Source organism: Ammodytes marinus (genome assembly GCF_949987685.1).
Source record: "Ammodytes marinus genome assembly, chromosome: 17".
NCBI classification, from domain to species: Eukaryota; Metazoa; Chordata; class Actinopteri; order Uranoscopiformes; family Ammodytidae; genus Ammodytes; species Ammodytes marinus.
The window spans coordinates 13,442,553-13,460,153 of NC_137221.1; the positions used below are offsets into that span (position 1 = coordinate 13,442,553).

Sequence of the window (17,601 nt, forward strand, 5' to 3'; positions counted from 1 at the left end):
GCATTCAAAAGTATGAATTATTCAAATAATTTGAAAATGTAATATTAAACCATCAATAAACAGTTAAACCCAACAGGTATTTAATGTATTAAAACCATAGTAGTATATAAATGATTAAAACAACATACTGTAAAACAGTCATTAAACAGAAGACAATATCTCCTCCAGACCAGCGGTGGCGCTCGACTTTTCACCACAGTTTAAACCATAGAGCCGATGTAAAAGAAGGCAAAGAAGAAGAAACGCTGGCGTTAGTGATGGCGGTGATTTGGATGCAAAAATAAACATCTCGGTTTGCATATGGACGCTGGAGGGATTACTGTAATTAATTTAATGTCTCGGCGGGTCGTCTAATGTCTGTTAATCGCCGAAAGGAAACATCATTCTCTCGGTTTGTGTCATTTGTCAGAGTCTCCTCACAACGTTATTGGAGCTGAACGAGCAGCCAAACTCTCATTGTTGAGCACCGTGTTGTCGTCTATATTTTCTCGGACCCTAGCGCCGTTTATAGGACATTAACGATGCCGCTGGGCCTGAAGCCGTGCTGTGCTGTCTGCAAGACGAACTCGTCGTCGATGTGGAAGAAAGGAAACCTGGGAGAGATTCTGTGCAACAACTGCACAGGGAAGAGCAGCAGCAGCGGCGGCGGAGGAGCAGCGGGACCCACCATGTCCTCCAGCATTCTGCCCAGCAATGGCGGGGGGAAGCAGGTAGGTCACTGCGGGGATATGAGCCTCTTTTACACAAGATGTTTGTCTCGCATTCTGTGGATATATTAAATGGAACACCCGCACACCCTAAAACAGAGCCCACAGAGCAGTAATTGAACTATAACCAGCTCTATCTCCAGTAAGTTTGAAGAGGTACCCCCTTTAACTGAAGCAGCACAATGGACTGAAATGTATTGCTTAAATCCCTGAGCAAATCCCAGGTGACTATATTCACATGGAGTAGGATATTATGAGGTTGTTTTCTACATATCCATTGTCGATGATCCTCCTAGGTTAGAAAACCATTTTCTGTGTCTGTAGATGTTGAGCTGAAACTAGTTGCCAATTAACCAATCAACAGAAACCACACTAAAACGTAACTAGGAAGTAATTAAGAAAACATGCAAAACATTAACTTGTTCCAGTTTCAGGAATATAAACATGTGCTGCCTTTATCTATATCATTGTTAATACAATATATCATTTGAAACAAGGACTTGGAAAGACATCATCAAAGTTTTCAATCAATTGCTCGATCATCATTTGTTGCAGCCAAAGTTAATTTGTTGTAAACAGTGAATGAAGGCATCTGGGGCAACTTCTACTGAGCTGCAGCTAAACACCCTGCCTCTGATGTTTTTTTCATTCAGTCCAAGCAGGAGATCCACAGGAGATCTGCACGTCTCAGAAGCACCAAGTACAAAGCTCCTGCGTCTGAGAAGAAGGTGTCAACAAAGGGAAAAGGGAGAAGGCACATATTCAAACTCAAAAATGTAAGTTAGAAATGGACTCTATCGGCAAATGTTGTTATAGCTCTTGAATTTATGTGTTTAACCTCTCTCTCTCTGTGTGTGTGTGTGTGTGTGTGTGTGTGTGTGTGTGTGTGTGTGTGTGTGTGTGTGTGTGTGTGTGTGTGTGTGTGTGTGTGTGTGTGTGTGTGTGTGTGTGTGTGTGTGTGTGTGTGTGTGTGTGTGTGTGTGTGTGTGTGTGTGTGTGTGTGATCTCTTTTCTCAGCCAATCAAATCACCAGAATCTGTTTCAACAATCATCACATCTGAATCCGTATTTTATAAGGTATAGTAGTCAGACATTAGCTAATCATTTCAGGATTCCTTCATCTAACTGCAGCTTTAATTCCAGCACTATTCTACTAAACGTTCATCCTGTGCTTCATGTATCCAAAGGGTGTTTACTACCAGACTGGAGATGTGATCAAGGTCACAGATGAGGATGACGGGAAGCCGTACTACGCTCAGATTCGAGGCTTTGTGCAGGACCAGTACTGTGAAAAGAGCGCTGCACTCACCTGGTTGATTCCCACAGAGGCCAGTCCAAAGGACCTGTTTGATCCCGGGACATACATTGTTGGTGAGAAATGAGAAATTCCAATTTTTGGTTTTCCAATTTTTTTTTAAGGTCATTAGTGCGAGAAGTTAAGAACTCTGTTTGTATTTGTCACAGGTCCAGAGGAGGAGCTGCCCAGAAAGATGGAGTACCTGGAGTTTGTGTGCCACGCCCCGTCTGAATATTTCAAGTCACGCAGCTCTCCGTTCCCCACCATCCCCAACCGACCAGAGAAAGGCTACATCTGGACCCACATAGGACCCGCAGCAGCCCAGCCCCTCACTGCCAAAGAGTCTGTCAGTGGCAGCAGTTAACATAAGTGAGATTTGGACTAAGTCTGTTGCTTTAAACAGACACATGTACATTTATGTAATATAAGGAAAACAATGGTTGTTGAACACAGCCAATACTTCAGAAAGAAGACAAAGGAAACCAGGTTTAACTGCATTTCACACAACGACTTTACACAGGTGCGCCATTGGAATATTACTTTTGCATTTAGTAATAATAAAAAAAAAGCTCTTTTCTACCATCATTTGGTCTGTGATTGTTTGATGTATAGTATGTATTTTGTTATTGAGTTGTTGTATAGGAAATAGACCAACATGACTTATTTTATTTTTTCATATATTTTACATTTTCAAAGTTAAGCTGTTAATAACTTGATTATGTGAACAACACAATACACTGATTGATACATGATGTAGTCTGTTTATGATATAAGGCCTCTTGTTCCAGTGCAGCTAAGTGAGTGTGATGAAGGATCTGTAATGTGGGAAAGACAAGACTGGTTGTCAAGACAACACTTTTACTTAAATACACCAAAGATCAACAGATTATTATCAAGTTCTGACTTGCAGCACAACCCCTCAAGTAATGACATACAACATTCATAATTGAATTAGTGTGCCATTAATGCAGTAATGAGTGTTGCACTGTATCCTTTTGCCTGATTGACCTTTTCTTTCAACACAGGCTGTGTATCCATCCAAACATTGTTCAGACGTACTGGGATAGATTGTTATTTTTTATGTTACCAAAATCTCAACACAGGTTCAGCACAAGCTAATTTGCATATTATAAATAGATGTTTAGGGATTTTGACATGTATCTCTCTCACATAGTTACGTAAACATTCAAAACTTGGTTTGCGCTCCTCAGCTTAACCGAATAAGGAAGTGCACAACAGTCGAGCCTCTCGCTCTGCGTCTTTACTCTCTGATATAGATCTCCGTCAAACTTCCCTGAGTGCGAGTTTCTCCTTCAGAACTCTCAGCACTATATTTATTATCTAGCCGAGCCGCACCATTCGGTGGAAACGAGGTGTTAGGTTTGACACATCGTTTTTCCCCTGCATGGATTGGACATTATGGACTTTTCATGATCAAATGAACAAGAAGGGAGAATGGGCAAATTTCAGTCCAAACTCGGTGAGTCATCTAATTACGTCGCAAATAGTTTGTTTGTTTTTCGGTTTTCAATTGTATTCTATCCTCCTTTGCAGCTTCGAGACGTAGACAGCGTCCTGAAGGTAAGACGGCTAACCCCGTGATACAGGACAAACACTGTTTGCTACTAGCCTATATTATACATGTGTTTGTTTACGTGTTCACTGTCTCAGACTATTATTCTCGTGCTCTGCAGGTGGGAGTTTAGCTTCCAACGCGTTGACCTATCAGAGGGAGTCGGAGCTCATCCACATTCACAAAACCAAACTGACAAAGGTATAACATTGTTTTTATTATATATTTCACTTACATAAATCAGTAATAGCCTTTTTTCAATTTGGCCAACACAAACAGACTCTGGGGGCGCCACCCACATTAGGTATTACCCAACAAAAAAGGTTCCTTCAACACTGCAACAGTCTGGTATTGATGAAGCTCACACAGTGATGACTGGAAACCAATCTGTTCTGGGAAAAGACTGCCCATTTAATAATCAAGTTAGAGACTTTAGATAGATGCTGAAGCTCGAGAGGTGTACTGTGTAGGCCTACATCGCAGAGGCTTCTTTTGGAGTTTTTACTTCCGAATCCAGAGTTTAAGGCAGATTTCTCCAAAACATTTATCTTAAATGCACAAGATGTGTGTATTTAGTCTGTTGCCATACAGAAGAAGAAGCAAAAAAGCAATAAAAACACCGGCATCAGCAGCCGTGTCTTACGGGGTAATTGCATTGCCAACAGCTTTGCCTCAGTTGAGCCAGTTTTGGGATTAAACAGTATTTGCTCACATCACATCCACGGCTTGAGACATAAAAGGTGTTTGGAGAAACTCAGTATATTTATTCTTCCGCCCTTCCTCCTCCATCTCTATAAAGAAACCTCCAAGGCTGTGAAGTGCAACACAGCCACCACCCCCTCCAAACAGCAAGGTCTTTATACCCCACTGCACCGTCGTAGGGGGAAAAGACTCCACATCTGGTACTGCTTTCCTTCCACCAGACAGACTGTGAGGGGTGGGTTGGTGCTTGATTGCATAAACAGCATCACGTGAAGACTGCTGGCATGAATGACGCAGTCACATTTTGGGGCCTCGGATGCTGTTGAAGAGAAGATAAATTGTCCCCGTTTCATCCATGGAAAACAGTCACACACTCTTTTATTCACTATGAACACACTGATTTAATCTGTGTAACCACATTATGTGGAGAATTTAAATCACAGGCGTGTTATGTGCTTCCAAAGATCATAGGGCTGCTTGACAGTGAATTTGTACTTATATATGCCTCATCTTTACTAGTGAAATGGAATAAACATCCAACATGACATTTTCACTCTTCTTTAGCATGTTTGATCTCCCAGCACAATTGCTGCAGTCATGAGATTTGGACAGTATTGTTGTTTTGAAGGTTCATAAAGTTTATGGAAGTCCTTGAGAGTCGAAACAGTTTTGAAAAAAGACGCCGCCAAGTTCTTTAAAGGGCTGTGGTGCGGTGCTGTCTGTGCTTGTTAATGGCGGAGAGCTTCCTGCGATTAGATTTTCCAGCCTTGTACAGTTTGATACTCCATGACACCACTGCTTTAAAGTGCACACTGCAAAGAAGTCTCATTGTGACTGAAATCCTAATTTTTTTCTGTCAGCTTTTGGTCTCACGTTAACACTCCTCCTGGGTGGTTGGTATGAAGACATGTCTGTAAAGTTTTTCTGACAACACAAAAACTTGAAGTGAAGTTGAAGTGTAATCAGCGACACAGGCTGTAACTGAATATTGACATACTCACCTGCTGAGCACCAGTGGCTCAGGTGTCGACAACATGCAACACAAACCTGTTTGCTTTGCCATGATCTGTGTATGAACTCTGTGTAAATATTGTAACATCCAAGAGCAAATATCATGAGCAGGGTTTTTACGCTTGAGTTCACGAATTAGCATCATGTTGACTTTCCAAGCTCATAGAAAAACGATTCTGCGTGTTATTTAGTTGGCACGGAGAGTGGTGGTTAAAAGGTTGCTTTGATCATATTTTTGTCTAAAAAGTCCTTCATAGAAACGGAATTTGATCAGTTTGAATCCTTTAATCTTTTATGGACACAGCCCAACCAGAATTTTTACTTTTCTCGTTGGTGTGATAAAACACTTATTTTTGGATATTCTAAACTTTAGACCCGTGAAGTTTTTCTAACCCCAAACAATTTTGGAGTATGCATGTTGTCAAAATCACTTTAGTCAAAATCAGTGAATATCTCCTCATGATCCTCTACCTGTCTGTAGGCTTTGGTGTGCGCTGGAAAAAATCCAGTGTTAATACATAGCCAAGGCTCTGTGAACGGGCATGTTGCTACAGTATCTACAGTCCCCTTTGTTTGCGTAGCAGTTAACAGAACCTAGGCTTTATATTAACACCAGATTAATTTTTCAGGGTTATGCACAGTAAGGAAAGTGCTTTTGACAACAAGCGTTCACCAGAATCACTGACTCCACCTTAAATGTGCTAGTACAGCAGTGCCCAGAGCTTCATATCTCCATGTTGCATCCTGTATCTCGGTGTCTCTCCGAGCGATCAGTAAGACATCCTTGCAGCTGCTCTTCTGCTAATACTCGAGACGGTGTGATATCGGGTTGGATGATGCATAATGAGGGTGCACAACAGAGAGGCAAGCAAGTGAGAGGGGGTGTTTCGAGGGGGCTTTTTCTCATTGTCTCTTACCACTTGTCCTTTCCCCTCCTACACTGGAAATCAGACCCAGTATCAAAGCCTTGCAGCAGGCGGAGCGTGGCAGGCTGAGTGGGGAGGATGTGGAGAGAGATCGGTGGAGTATGTGGGCGTGAGGGTTGTGCACTCATCTTCTTTATCACTCCCAAGCATCAATGTGACGTTAGTGACGGATTGTTGTGTTGAGAGATAAGAAAAGTATTTACCCTTTTATTTTGCTCTCCGATGTTGCCCCGCGATAGAGGGGCGAGTGCAGTAAGTCACAGGAATTTAATATGCAACTTCAGGTTTTAAGGTTTCAACTGAAGCCTTTGAAAATTGCTTCTGATTGCTGATTGTCAGAGGTGGAGGAAGTATCAATAGGCCTACTACACAGCGAAAATACTCCACTAGCATAGGAGTCAAGATGATGCATTCAAAACTTCACTTAAGTAAAAGTATGGCAGTATTATCAGATCAATATCAACACTGTTTTTATGCATTCTGATTCTGAGCATGAATTTTCCAGCAAATCCACATGACGTTTTAATAAGCTGAAGATGTAGGAGAGTTTTATCAGGCTGGAGTTTATTGTGTCTAATAAATGGGGCTTCGGGATTTTACACGTAACAGGGGGAAAAGTGTAAAGATGACGACAGTTTAAAGAGGAGATCACGCTGACATTTACATCTTTCCTCCTTCTATTGCTCCTTTGCTGCCTCGCAGTCCCATCTTCAATCTTTCTGTGTGTTTTGATCACTGCTTTATCTGATCGAATGTGTCGGAAATGACTTCAGTGGCAGGAATCTAAGAAGAATGGGCGACATTTATTAAAATGGTTAGAACAGACACAAAGAGCACAAATGTTAATAGATTGCTCAGCGTTGCTCACATATCGAGATCAATCCCCATTCCTCTCTTCTTTACAACCCTGTCCATTTTTTTCCACAGAACTTGTACGTCGAGTTGAGGGAAAACAAGTCGGACTGCAACCCCAAGGGTGAGCCAAGAATTGCATGCATCACTATCGCTCTCTATCTTTTATAAAGGGCTTACGATTATTATTATGTAGATTTTGTGCAATGGAGTTCTGATACATACACTGATAAATCCCTCCCTTTACTTTCCCAGGGGAAAAGAAAAATCTGTTTTATTTTTCTGTGGGATAGTTCCGACCTTTGGATGTGCAGCCTTCAGTTAGTTACTTTTAGTGTCCTCTCTGCTGCCAAACATTGATTTGAAAACAAAGAGGAAACTCATGACAAAGGCACAGCATGTTAACACAATTATTATAGTGGGAGTCTGCTGAATAACTATATCCACAGAAGGTTGTTTGTGTTGTTTAGTGGTTGAGCCATCAGAAAAGAAGACACCTGATGGAGGTAGCAGCCTCCACTTCCAGGTCCACAATCAGACAAGGAAGAGGAGCGGCCATGCTGGTGTGAGTGCATTATCTTCAACTTATCAGCTGTCAAACAACTTGAAGTACCAAATGGGTGGGATCCTAGTGTTGTGTCCTAGTACTGACTATTGTGAGATGTCATTTTTATGTTCTGGTTATCTTTGCAATGGCAGGCATCTAATACTAATCAACAATGTATTTTATACACTGTGGTTTTGCCAGTTTGGCTCAACTCATTCACCACGTGGATTACGGGACACTTTAATTGTACCTCATAAACTACAGAACCGCAATGAAATGTTTATCACACAAGTAATGCCCTTGTTTTTCCTGATGTGCCCGTTCAGGTCACAGAGTGCAACAATGTGCTGGATATGGAAACCCAGCAGGAGTGGGTTTTCACACTCTACAACTTTGACAACAGTGGCAAGGTCACCAAAGAGGTAGGTTTATTTCACGCATAGTGTTTAAATGAAGTCCTGCTTTTTTAAGTCGCTTGCTCTGTACATTTATGTGTGTTTGTTTGTTTGTCTATTTGGATGCCCATTCATTTCAGCATATGCTACAAGCTATTCTTCCTGGAATCCTGCAGTCTACATTGTGACAATACAATTTACATAATCACATTAATCACACTACACAGACATTACACAAACACTACACAAAATATTATTCATAAATGACATTGGACTCTATTAGACAATAATCAAAGTAGAATAATAATTTAAAAACTCTGAAACTATATCTAAATAATAAGTGATAACAAAAAAAACATGTAACCGGCACACTAAAAGGATTGGTATGATCTTCTGAAGTTTCTTTGAAGGTAATATTCTAATGTGTATGCTACAGGACATTTGCAGCCTGATACACTCCATGTATGAGGTTCTAGGAGCATCAGTAAGGCGTCCTTATGGCGGCACCGCTCCCCTGGAGATTAAGTTGATGGTGACTCCGTCCGCTGACCCAGAAAAGACCTCACAAATGGGTAAAAGGCCATTTATATTGCCATCATTTGTAAAACCACTGTGTCTGCTGCAATGATAGCGTCCCTCTCTCATTGAAAACAGCAGCAGAGAAGGAGCAGAGTGCGTCTCAAGAGGCGGGAACTCCAGCGAGAAGACGTTATTGTGTGGATGAAAACATAGAGCGCCGAAACCACTATCTGGATCTAGCTGGCATTGAAAACTATACCTCCAAGTTTGATAAACTAGGTACAGAAAGGCTTCTATTGCTGTAGAAGGTGCACTTGAAATACCTTAAATTGAAGTTGATTTTATTCCTTTTCTTTCCCCAGAGCCTCCCACTCAGGAGTCAGGACAGGAGGCTCCCTCTGCTCTCCAGCACCACCCCGTGGTGATAAGAGAGCACTGCACCTCCCCAGACTTTCCCAGAGGCCCTTCTTCACCTCTTTGCCATAAAAGCAAGACGACACCAGTGTGCAAAGACAGAAAGCCATGCAGGTTACATGGACACCACCCTGCTCCGTGGTGCCATCCCTCCCAGTCTCCACAGCGAACCCACAGCAAGAGGCTCCGCTCCAGGGCACAAGACGCTGCCCCGCACCACAGACCCCCGGCAGGGCCAGATAGGGAACCCCCAACCTGCAGGGCAGCTGCCACTGCCTCTCCAGCCAAGAGACACGAGCACAATCACCACCATGAGCACCATCATCATCATCACCACCATCACTACCACCCGTCATAAACGCAATTTCAAACTCACATGTGAGACGAGTTGGTGCAATCTGCTGAACTGATACAATGGTAGTTTTAGAGGTGCAAATGTAACTAAGCAGGTCCTTGACACACCTCTTTTTCATTATAAGGCACTGTTATCTTATGCAAACAAACTGTGTTAGATTACCTACCATACAGACATTATAACGTGACATTAATGAAGTAGGCAGAGCAGGATATGTGTCAGGGGTCTACAACTAGCACTAAACTTCAGGCAGCTTTTTAGTCGTCACATATGCACTTGTGTTTATGTCGGGAAGAATCCTTCATGACGCAGGCACAAACACCCATGGTTCCACGGACAAAGGCCTCAGTAGACCATAATACATCACCATGTGATATGTAATTACAGAATGGCAGAAATCCATTACAGAGTCAGGTGTGGGCGAAAGGGTTTGGGCCTCTGAGGGTGACGAATGTGGGATGTTTTGTGGCACACGCCACTGTACAAATACGATCACTGATCACTTCACTTCATACAGTATCTCTCAGTCCAACAAGCTCCAGAAATCTATTGGCAAAAGATTGACTGAATATTACAAAAAGACGATTCTCTCTTTGTGAGATCTGGAGAATTTCCATGACAGACAAATTACCTCCTGCATTAAACATTGCAAACTGCTGTATGTTGCTGTACTGCAGATCTGCTTGTTTGTGTGTTGCTGTTCTATTTCTGCACTCATTGTTTTTCCTTGGTCCATGCAGCTCTTACAAAGAGGTGTGAATAGTGCCAAGCTTGGCTACAAATGGCATTCAAATGTTGTTCCTACTTATCTCTCTGGCGAAAGTTGCAAATAGACACGGCTCCCGACGAAGGACGGGGGGCAGCTGTTTCTATTAATAACCTGTACCATAGGAACACTGTGCTTTGCTTCTGCTCCACTACAGCAAGTGCGTGGTCCTTGACAAAAGCACATAGGCAGACGGCAACAGAGGGAGTAAACACAGAAGCAACTGCAGACGAGCCGAAACACTGACAGCGGATCTGTTTGGCCTCAGTGCTGATCAACAACCAGGGAACTAGCAGCCCTGGTGGAACAGCGAAAAAACGACCTGGAAATATGAAGTCACTGCAGTTCCTTGCGGCTGAGGGCTTTGCCAATAGTGGTCCGAGTGCTCTGGAGAACCTCAACTGTGTGTCTTTTAACCTCTACCCACTTCTGTTCAAGGCCTGCTACCTCCATGAGCAGGCTGACAAGCTGCATGCTTTGGTCAAGGCATGGCCTCTTCCAGAGATTAACATGCACAGGCTTCTGGGACGAACAGCCGATTGTCAGATGGACCTCACCTCCTGCACCTGCCGGCTTTGTCTGGAGGCAATTCTTACTGGCTTAAGGGTAATTAAATTAGTTGAAAACCAGAATATTTTATCATATTGATGTCATGCTCACGTTTTAGTTCCATTTTCGTGTGCCATGTTTTTTCAGTTCTTGTTGCCCGACACACCTTCTCTGATCATAAATTGTTGTAGGTTGTATAGCTACTCACTTCAAAAGACTTAACACTCACTGTCCCTTGCTTTCTAAAAGGATCATGTGCTGTCTCCTCCAAGTACCTACGCCAAGAGCCTACGTGTGGTGGACCTTACTGGCTTGAGGGACATAGAGCACCAGGCCTGCCCCTGCAAGTCCGCTCTTGGTCGCTGGGCAAGGACCCAGCTCCTGACCAAAATGTGCTATGAGACCATGGTGGCCATGCAAGACAGCAATGTGTACCATTTTGCCTTTGAAACATCTATCGACGTCCGCCTGAACGGCTTTGTCACAGGCCGCAACTATGAGCTGGTGGCTCAGGCCTTCCTCCTCCTCCGCCACTGTCCACTGAAGCTTCGCTTTGTTGGTTTCCGGGCCGATTCCCTCGCCCTGAAGCAGCTGTTCTACGTTCTTCGCCTGGCAGAACCAGAGTCCATTTCTAAGCTGGAGGTGGTCCACAATGTTCCCCTGGAGGCCCCGCACCTGGAGGTGCTGCTCTCCAGGGTGGATTTCCCCAAATTAAGGTCTCTAACTCTGCCAGCTGGGGCGTTCGATGTGAGGAGGTTAGGCTCCGATGAGGAGGATCTGCTGGCCATCATTGGAAATCTGCTGGCAAAACTGCACAACCTGACTGAGCTCTATGTGGGCTTCTCTACTCTAACTGGACACCTACGCAGGCTGCTAAAGTGAGTAAGCGGACAAAAGGAGGGATGAAAAGAGACAACAACAAAGTGTCCTTGTTTTTATGTTTATTTATGTGAATGAAATGACGGATGACAACTATCACCTTTAACCAGCGGCACAACACATTCCAGCTTTAAGGCTCTGGTTGAACAATAGTAGGTATTTGTTTTTTAAATTGCTGACATGACGCCAGCAAAGTTCTGGCCACGTCTGCAGGTTTGTTAGATTTCTTGGCAGGGTACCTGCAAATACTTTGTAGTTCAAATGGAAATAGAGTTGCAGCGTTACCCAACACAAGAGCTGTAAATCACAGTCTGGAAAGAGATTTAAACTGAGTTGTTGTGGAGATTAGATTTAACAGTTGCCTCAATGCTTACCAGATATGAATAAGTCAAAAAGCATTTATAGAATGACCCAATGGATGATTATATCACATACTGTTGAACATATTTGCAAAAATGTGTTATTTTCCAAGCTTGCTATTAACTACATAATGAACTGTACGTTTCTGGTCACAAATAGCCCGAAGCCCAGTCATTTCTGGTTCAGCATTTTCTCAAAGCAATTAATGTCCCATTTCCCTCTTTTCTTTACCCAGTCCTCTCGACACTCCGCTGCAGTGCTTGGAGTTGGCCAACTGCTGCCTTGGCGTGGTGGACATGACGTATCTTGCCAACAGCCTCCACAGCGAGTCCCTGGTCCGCCTGGACCTCAGCGGACACCATATATTCGGCTCTTTCCCCCTTGCCTTCCACAAACTGCTGGGCCATTGCTCAGACACACTGGTCAGCCTGTGCCTCGAGGAATGTGACATAGAGGACGAGGACATGGACACTTTCACCAATGCTCTGGCTTGCTGTCAGACACTGGAGGAGCTCAAACTCATGGGAAACCCACTGACCGCTTCAGCCCTGCGGATGTTATTCACCAAGCTCTCAGCAGGCTTTCCTAAGCTGAAGTGCATAGAGATGCCGGTTCCTCGTGAGTGCTACCCATTGGATGTGACTTATCCTCTCGACGATTCAGTCCTCCAGCACTACAACATAGAGTTGTTTGATGTGGTGAGGGCCCAGCTGATGCGGATCCTGGACAATGCTGGTAGAGGGAGTGTGGAGGTGTGCACCCCGCTCAATGGGGCCTATGACCCAGACATTAATGAAACCAGCAACGAGCTGGGGGTGTCCATGTTAAAATCTGTTAACAGTGTCATGGGTACCTTCATAGGAACTATAACTGAGGCGAATAATAGGAGATCACAGGCTCAGTAAGATAATTAATTTTGAATAATTGTCTTAGTTACTTTGACTGAGGGATCCCTGCAGACACCTTCTTGCTTTTCAAGGCTGTTCTTAGAATACACTAAATAAGTTTTTATTTTAATAAAGTTAATTAGAAAACAGCTGTACGCACAATTTGAGGCAAACACTGAAAATAGATTAAGTAAATAAGATTTGTTTGACTGAGACTTTGATTTGTTTTCTTACAGTCTGTCAGCCAAACGGATGTCAACTGTAGCGGCTACAGTTGATTCTTGAAGTTTTCCTAAGATATTTTCTTACCTGTATATTTGTTCTTATGTCTATATTCTGGTTAAAATGTTGTATATAGGTGGATATGTAAAAGGTAAATAGCACATATTTGCAGTTTTCTTTTGGCAAGTATACAAATGTAACTGTTTCATTTTGTCACACCAATAAACCAAATCTTAAATTAGCCTCTAATCCATTACATAAAAAAGGTCAAACTTCAAAATGTACATAATTTTTTATTGAGGACTTACTTATATAGATCACATTTCATTTTAAATACTAGATCAGGGGACAACAACCCACTGATTAAAGACAAATTAAAACTTTGTTTATGAACCACCTATTTCTTCATCCACTCCTCTTTTTCTTTCCTCTCACGGATCACCTCATCCAGATATGGTGCCAGGTAACGGACATCCTAAAGTAAAAAGAAAAAAAAATTATATTTAGTTATATCAAGATCACAACGCAAATCCCAACACATAAAAGTCCACTCCACACATGCATTGTGAGTCTGAATTTAGTTTACACCGGTGAGCTGTTTGTGTGAACTCAAATGTCCATCAACGTCCCATCCAAAATGGATGTGTATGATCGTAAAAAAGGATTTGGTGGACTCGGTTGATAAAGACATCTGCGAGCTTCTGGTGGTTCAGATGTATAATGCACTGTAAACACTAAAGCTCTCTAAAAAGGTCTCCTTTTGCATCATATGCACCGCAGCCTCCTACCCGGGCACCTCGCACAAATTATATCCAACGTGTCTGAACAGGTAGATCTGCACATAATTAGGCAAAGGCGCTTTAGTGACTTTAGGTAAATAGAGGTAGGAATCCTCCAAAACCTCTATTTAGTTTTTCGTTTACCATTTACTCAGACTTCACTTATTTTACTTTAACAGTATGACAAGAGTTTCATATTTTTCCACCACTATTTCCATTTATCTGCAAAATGAGTCGAAATAACTAATTACTCTGCGATGTGCGCTTGCTACAAAGAGCGCCTGGAGCCTTCTTTGCAGTGAGCAGTGCAATGGCAGCAACCTGAACGTATTTGAAGTTTTGGGCGTGACCCAACACTGAATCTGAAATAAGTTGTGGAGGAACTACTCCAAAAACATTCAGTACAACTGAACCAATATAATTTAGCATATTTTCTACAAACACAACTAAATACTTTGTTTCACATACCGTACTTTTCGGACTATAAGCCACGACTTTTTCCCCATTTTTCGACCCTGTTATTACACAGCACAGTATATGTTCTGTAGCTACTAGGGATGGGCGTTAGTAATCGAGTACTCGAGTACTCCTCGTTTCAAATGAACTCGATTGGTGGATGAGGAAAATCGTTTTTGTTTTGTTTTTTAGTGTCTGTAGCCTTTAGGCCAGGCGGGCCGCCCCTATTTTAAAATGTTATATACGTGTACAAAACGGATAAAATAAAGATTAACAATTAAATATTTTGATGCAAGTGCAATAAACTGAGCGTTGTGTCAAACATTAACTGCAAATAACTGCCACCTCCGTGCCACCGCAGTGCAGCCTGTGTTCTCCACGGCACCGCGGAGCTGAACACGGTCTCTCCTTTCTTCTCCAGAACATTTTCAGGAATATAACTGTCCAATTATTTCAAAGCAGATGATAAAGTTACATTTATAAAAAGGGGAGGTGACATCTGTTACTCTCAGTTAGTAATGAGTAGACTCCAGGTGAGCATGCAAGGTGCTCTCCGCTTGGAAAGAAAAGAAAAAGCAAGGCTTACTTCAGACACATTCGCTCCGAGCCAACAACAGTTAAGAAGGCTTCAATAGGGAATATGGGGATAAGATTCAAAAACTGACTTGTGTAACGTTCCGTTAATGAGGAATTAGTCGCGGTAATTATTCACGGACATGGAGTGAGCATTACGCGGTTGGATATAGGCCTACAATTATCTGCTTTGGTGAGTTATTTATATGTATTTAAATTGTAGGACAATAATTTTATATTATCTGCTGCCCTTCTTATTTTAAATGGTGACTTAGGCAATTTTTTTTGTTACAACTACAGTACAGCCCATGCTTTTTTTCTCCCCACCGCAGACCTACTGGATCGGTTTAATTGTGGCCCGTCTATTTAATTACTTTCAGTGAGGAAAATGTGTTTTAAACTTGTGGAAAAAAATCCTTAATATCATATGGCAGCTGTGACTGTTTGACAATAAGCATTGAGCGCTTTATTGCGGTGAACCGTTATTCTGCAGACAGATGCGTTGCGTTCTAAAAATAGAAAAGTTTAACGAGGAATCGACTGATCCTCGAGGAATGCAAGCGATCACACGAGTAGCGAAAACACTCGTGCCCATCCCTAGTAGCTACTATTGCACTAAATGGTAACACTTACGTACGTTATGCAAATATGCAACTTGTTTGTTGAAATGTTAATAAATGGGAGCTTCCTCAAGCAGCCATCTCTTTCCCGACAATCCCCTCTGTGCACGAACTCTTACATATGATAATTAAACATAACACCTGCGGCTTATAGTCCAGTGCGGCTTATAGTGCGGAAAATACGGTAGTTATATGTTTTATATCTTAGTTTTCAATTAAATAAAAAAAAGTTCCAAAAATGTATGTGTATGCTGTGAGTTATAATTTCAAGGGTAGAAAATAAATTCATATTGGTATATATATTTACAAAATCGGCAATCAGGATCGGCAGAGAAAATTGCAATCGGTGCACCCCAAATTTAAAAGAGTTGGTCGTACTTGTTCAAGTTTCGACCACTGGTCCTTGGGGAGGATCGCCTGCTTCATGGAGAGATCCAGGGCCCTCTTCATCCTGAACATCCTGTCGTTGTACACCTTCTCTGGAAGCCTCCTCAGGGCCTCCTGCACATCTGCATCCTCAAGCAGTGTGTCATCACGCATTAAGCCTGAAGCAGAAAACACACAATGCTGAAAAGCTACACGGAAGAATCAATGATACAATAGCCATTAGCCCATATTCATCCTTTACAATAATGTTTACTCAGCATGTTCACATGGTCATCAATGGTCTTCTTAACACACAGTAGCTTCAACGCAAGTAGTGCTATAGGGGTTAAATATCTTGAAAAACACATTATTCTTTGGTCTTACCGATCTTGTTGAAACCACACAAGTTGTAGTACCAACTGCGCATCCCATGCAGGAGCCCTCTTGTCGCTGCTGTTAATATAAGATGCACAAAGACACAATCATAAATGCAGAACAAACTTGTTTTGAAGGAATAGCACATTTTATAGTTACCCCGAAAAGGTGCTGAAGGAGAGTTTCAACTGTGATGTAGCAAATGTATTTTTCCTATGCATTAACATGCATTAGTGTAGGATGCATGCACTAGACTCGAGTACTTAGTAGGGATCGGACAAATATACAAGTTTATCACAATAAACAACACTTGCAATATGTTGACCGTGGTGAATTTTTAAACATGATGATCACGAATGTCCTCACATTAGTGATTTGAAAAACTCCAGCTCACTAACATACGGTACAGTCTTATTGATTTCCTAATTTTTTTTTTATTGTAAAGAAGGCTCTGCCTGTCACCAGCTCGCTCGGCTTTCCCAAAATAAATACATTTTTTAAGATTGTGGGATTTTTTCACTCAACAAATTTGTTTCCTAAAAGAGGAAATTAGTTTTTCTATCTGTGATGCAATAAATATATTGTATTCTTGCCAAGGTGATTTCAGAATTTTTCAGAGCCATTTTAAGAGTTTAAGGAAATGATTATCTAGATTATCTCGTGAATTGCTATTATTTGGGCCTGGATAAAATTGACATAAACATTACATTTCGTCCTATGCCTAGCAAGCAGTAGGCCTAAGTAGTACCAAAGGTGTCTTATGTGAGGCTCGTATCACTTGTGAATTTGAATATATTAACTATCTATGTTTAGACCAAATTATCTGATGAAGACATTGGGCCTTGGATGACATACAGTAGATAACTTCTGAGATCATTTAACATCCTAATGTCCACTGGACAGAATTGACATAACAACAGAGGTTGTAGAGCTAGGAGCAAACATGACACTAGTAGTATATATATGCTACAACAAATCACTGAACGAGAGGTTGACGCGATGACAACGGTTTGCTGAGACATTAAGAAACGTGTAATTATAAAGGGGACAACAGATGTTTGTTTAGGCATGATAAAAGCATATTAGTTTGATAAGCTGCTAGCGATAAGCTAACGTTAGCTAACCAGTTAGCATCAGTTAGCTCGGGGACACTAAAGGACACACACAAGTCAAATGCGTCAAAAAGCCGCATTCAGCTGGATTTAACAACCCCAACATCATATTTCTTGTTAGAATATGATATAAATCACCCCATGCCACCACAATATGACCGTTTGGGAGGTTAATTTAAAAGTGTTAATGTCAGAAAAAAGCGATGGAAATGTACCTGGTGCCCTCGAAGCCGCCATTTTTACCACTGTGAACGATCGCGGGGAATTATGGGTAAGTCTTTGAGGTCGCATTGCGAAAGATCACATGTTTACTGTTTGTTGAGAAATTTAGGAAATAATACTGTATAACTACAAAGTAA

General features: G+C 41.9%; 4 protein-coding genes across 6 annotated transcripts; 3 read left to right on the forward strand and 1 right to left on the reverse strand.

Moving 5' to 3' along the window:
* The first annotated feature begins 256 nt into the window (after nucleotides 1-256).
* On the forward strand, nucleotides 257-2,525 carry gatad1 (GATA zinc finger domain containing 1). Its single transcript, XM_080044898.1, has 5 exons — nucleotides 257-710; nucleotides 1,361-1,483; nucleotides 1,725-1,784; nucleotides 1,895-2,078; nucleotides 2,172-2,525. The coding sequence occupies exons 1-5, from the start codon at nucleotides 522-524 to the stop codon at nucleotides 2,366-2,368; spliced, it is 753 nt and encodes a 250-aa protein (XP_079901024.1). The 5' UTR covers nucleotides 257-521; the 3' UTR covers nucleotides 2,369-2,525.
* Nucleotides 2,526-3,293: 768 nt separating this feature from the next.
* On the forward strand, nucleotides 3,294-10,380 carry LOC307264161 (protein naked cuticle homolog 2; the record flags this gene model as incomplete). Of its 3 annotated transcripts, XM_080045450.1 has the most annotated exons (10): nucleotides 3,294-3,484; nucleotides 3,559-3,585; nucleotides 3,699-3,778; nucleotides 7,144-7,192; nucleotides 7,518-7,633; nucleotides 7,942-8,037; nucleotides 8,447-8,582; nucleotides 8,665-8,808; nucleotides 8,892-9,321; nucleotides 10,222-10,380. In XM_080045450.1, the coding sequence occupies exons 1-9, from the start codon at nucleotides 3,460-3,462 to the stop codon at nucleotides 9,299-9,301; spliced, it is 1,083 nt and encodes a 360-aa protein (XP_079901576.1). In that variant the 5' UTR covers nucleotides 3,294-3,459. The 3 variants fall into 3 exon arrangements, with proteins under 3 accessions (XP_079901576.1, XP_079901577.1, XP_079901578.1); XM_080045451.1 differs by lacking the exon at nucleotides 10,222-10,380 and having other exon boundaries at nucleotides 8,668-8,808; nucleotides 8,892-9,301; XM_080045452.1 differs by lacking the exon at nucleotides 10,222-10,380 and having other exon boundaries at nucleotides 7,539-7,633; nucleotides 8,892-9,301.
* A 4-nt stretch (nucleotides 10,381-10,384) lies between these two features.
* lrrc14b (leucine rich repeat containing 14B) lies at nucleotides 10,385-13,246 on the forward strand. The gene is made up of 3 exons (XM_080045449.1): nucleotides 10,385-10,670; nucleotides 10,863-11,491; nucleotides 12,088-13,246. Exons 1-3 carry the CDS (start codon nucleotides 10,395-10,397, stop codon nucleotides 12,755-12,757), a joined length of 1,575 nt encoding a protein of 524 aa, XP_079901575.1. The 5' UTR covers nucleotides 10,385-10,394; the 3' UTR covers nucleotides 12,758-13,246.
* On the reverse strand, nucleotides 13,242-17,489 carry uqcrb (ubiquinol-cytochrome c reductase binding protein). The gene is made up of 4 exons (XM_080045453.1): nucleotides 17,458-17,489; nucleotides 16,140-16,208; nucleotides 15,768-15,934; nucleotides 13,242-13,436 (listed from the first exon to the last, which is right to left on the reverse strand). The coding sequence occupies exons 1-4, from the start codon at nucleotides 17,477-17,479 to the stop codon at nucleotides 13,359-13,361; spliced, it is 336 nt and encodes a 111-aa protein (XP_079901579.1). The 5' UTR covers nucleotides 17,480-17,489; the 3' UTR covers nucleotides 13,242-13,358.
* Between the last annotated feature and the right edge of the window lie 112 nt (nucleotides 17,490-17,601).

Excerpts from the sequence above, each read along its gene's own strand:
- gatad1 (XM_080044898.1), top strand. The coding sequence starts at position 522 with ATGCCGCTGGGCCTGAAGCCGTGCTGTGCTGTCTGCAAGACGAACTCG. Across the intron at positions 1,785-1,894 it reads CTGAATCCGTATTTTATAAG|GGTGTTTACTACCAGACTGG; the intron begins GTATAGTAGTCA and ends ATGTATCCAAAG. Across the intron at positions 2,079-2,171 it reads TCCCGGGACATACATTGTTG|GTCCAGAGGAGGAGCTGCCC; the intron begins GTGAGAAATGAG and ends TATTTGTCACAG.
- lrrc14b (XM_080045449.1), top strand. The coding sequence starts at position 10,395 with ATGAAGTCACTGCAGTTCCTTGCGGCTGAGGGCTTTGCCAATAGTGGT. Across the intron at positions 10,671-10,862 it reads CAATTCTTACTGGCTTAAGG|GATCATGTGCTGTCTCCTCC; the intron begins GTAATTAAATTA and ends GCTTTCTAAAAG. Across the intron at positions 11,492-12,087 it reads CACCTACGCAGGCTGCTAAA|TCCTCTCGACACTCCGCTGC; the intron begins GTGAGTAAGCGG and ends TTCTTTACCCAG.
- uqcrb (XM_080045453.1), bottom strand. The coding sequence starts at position 17,479 with ATGGCGGCTTCGAGGGCACCAG. Across the intron at positions 15,935-16,139 it reads GTGTGGTTTCAACAAGATCG|GCTTAATGCGTGATGACACA; the intron begins GTAAGACCAAAG and ends TTTCTGCTTCAG. Across the intron at positions 13,437-15,767 it reads AGTGGTCGAAACTTGAACAA|GATGTCCGTTACCTGGCACC; the intron begins GTACGACCAACT and ends TTTTTACTTTAG.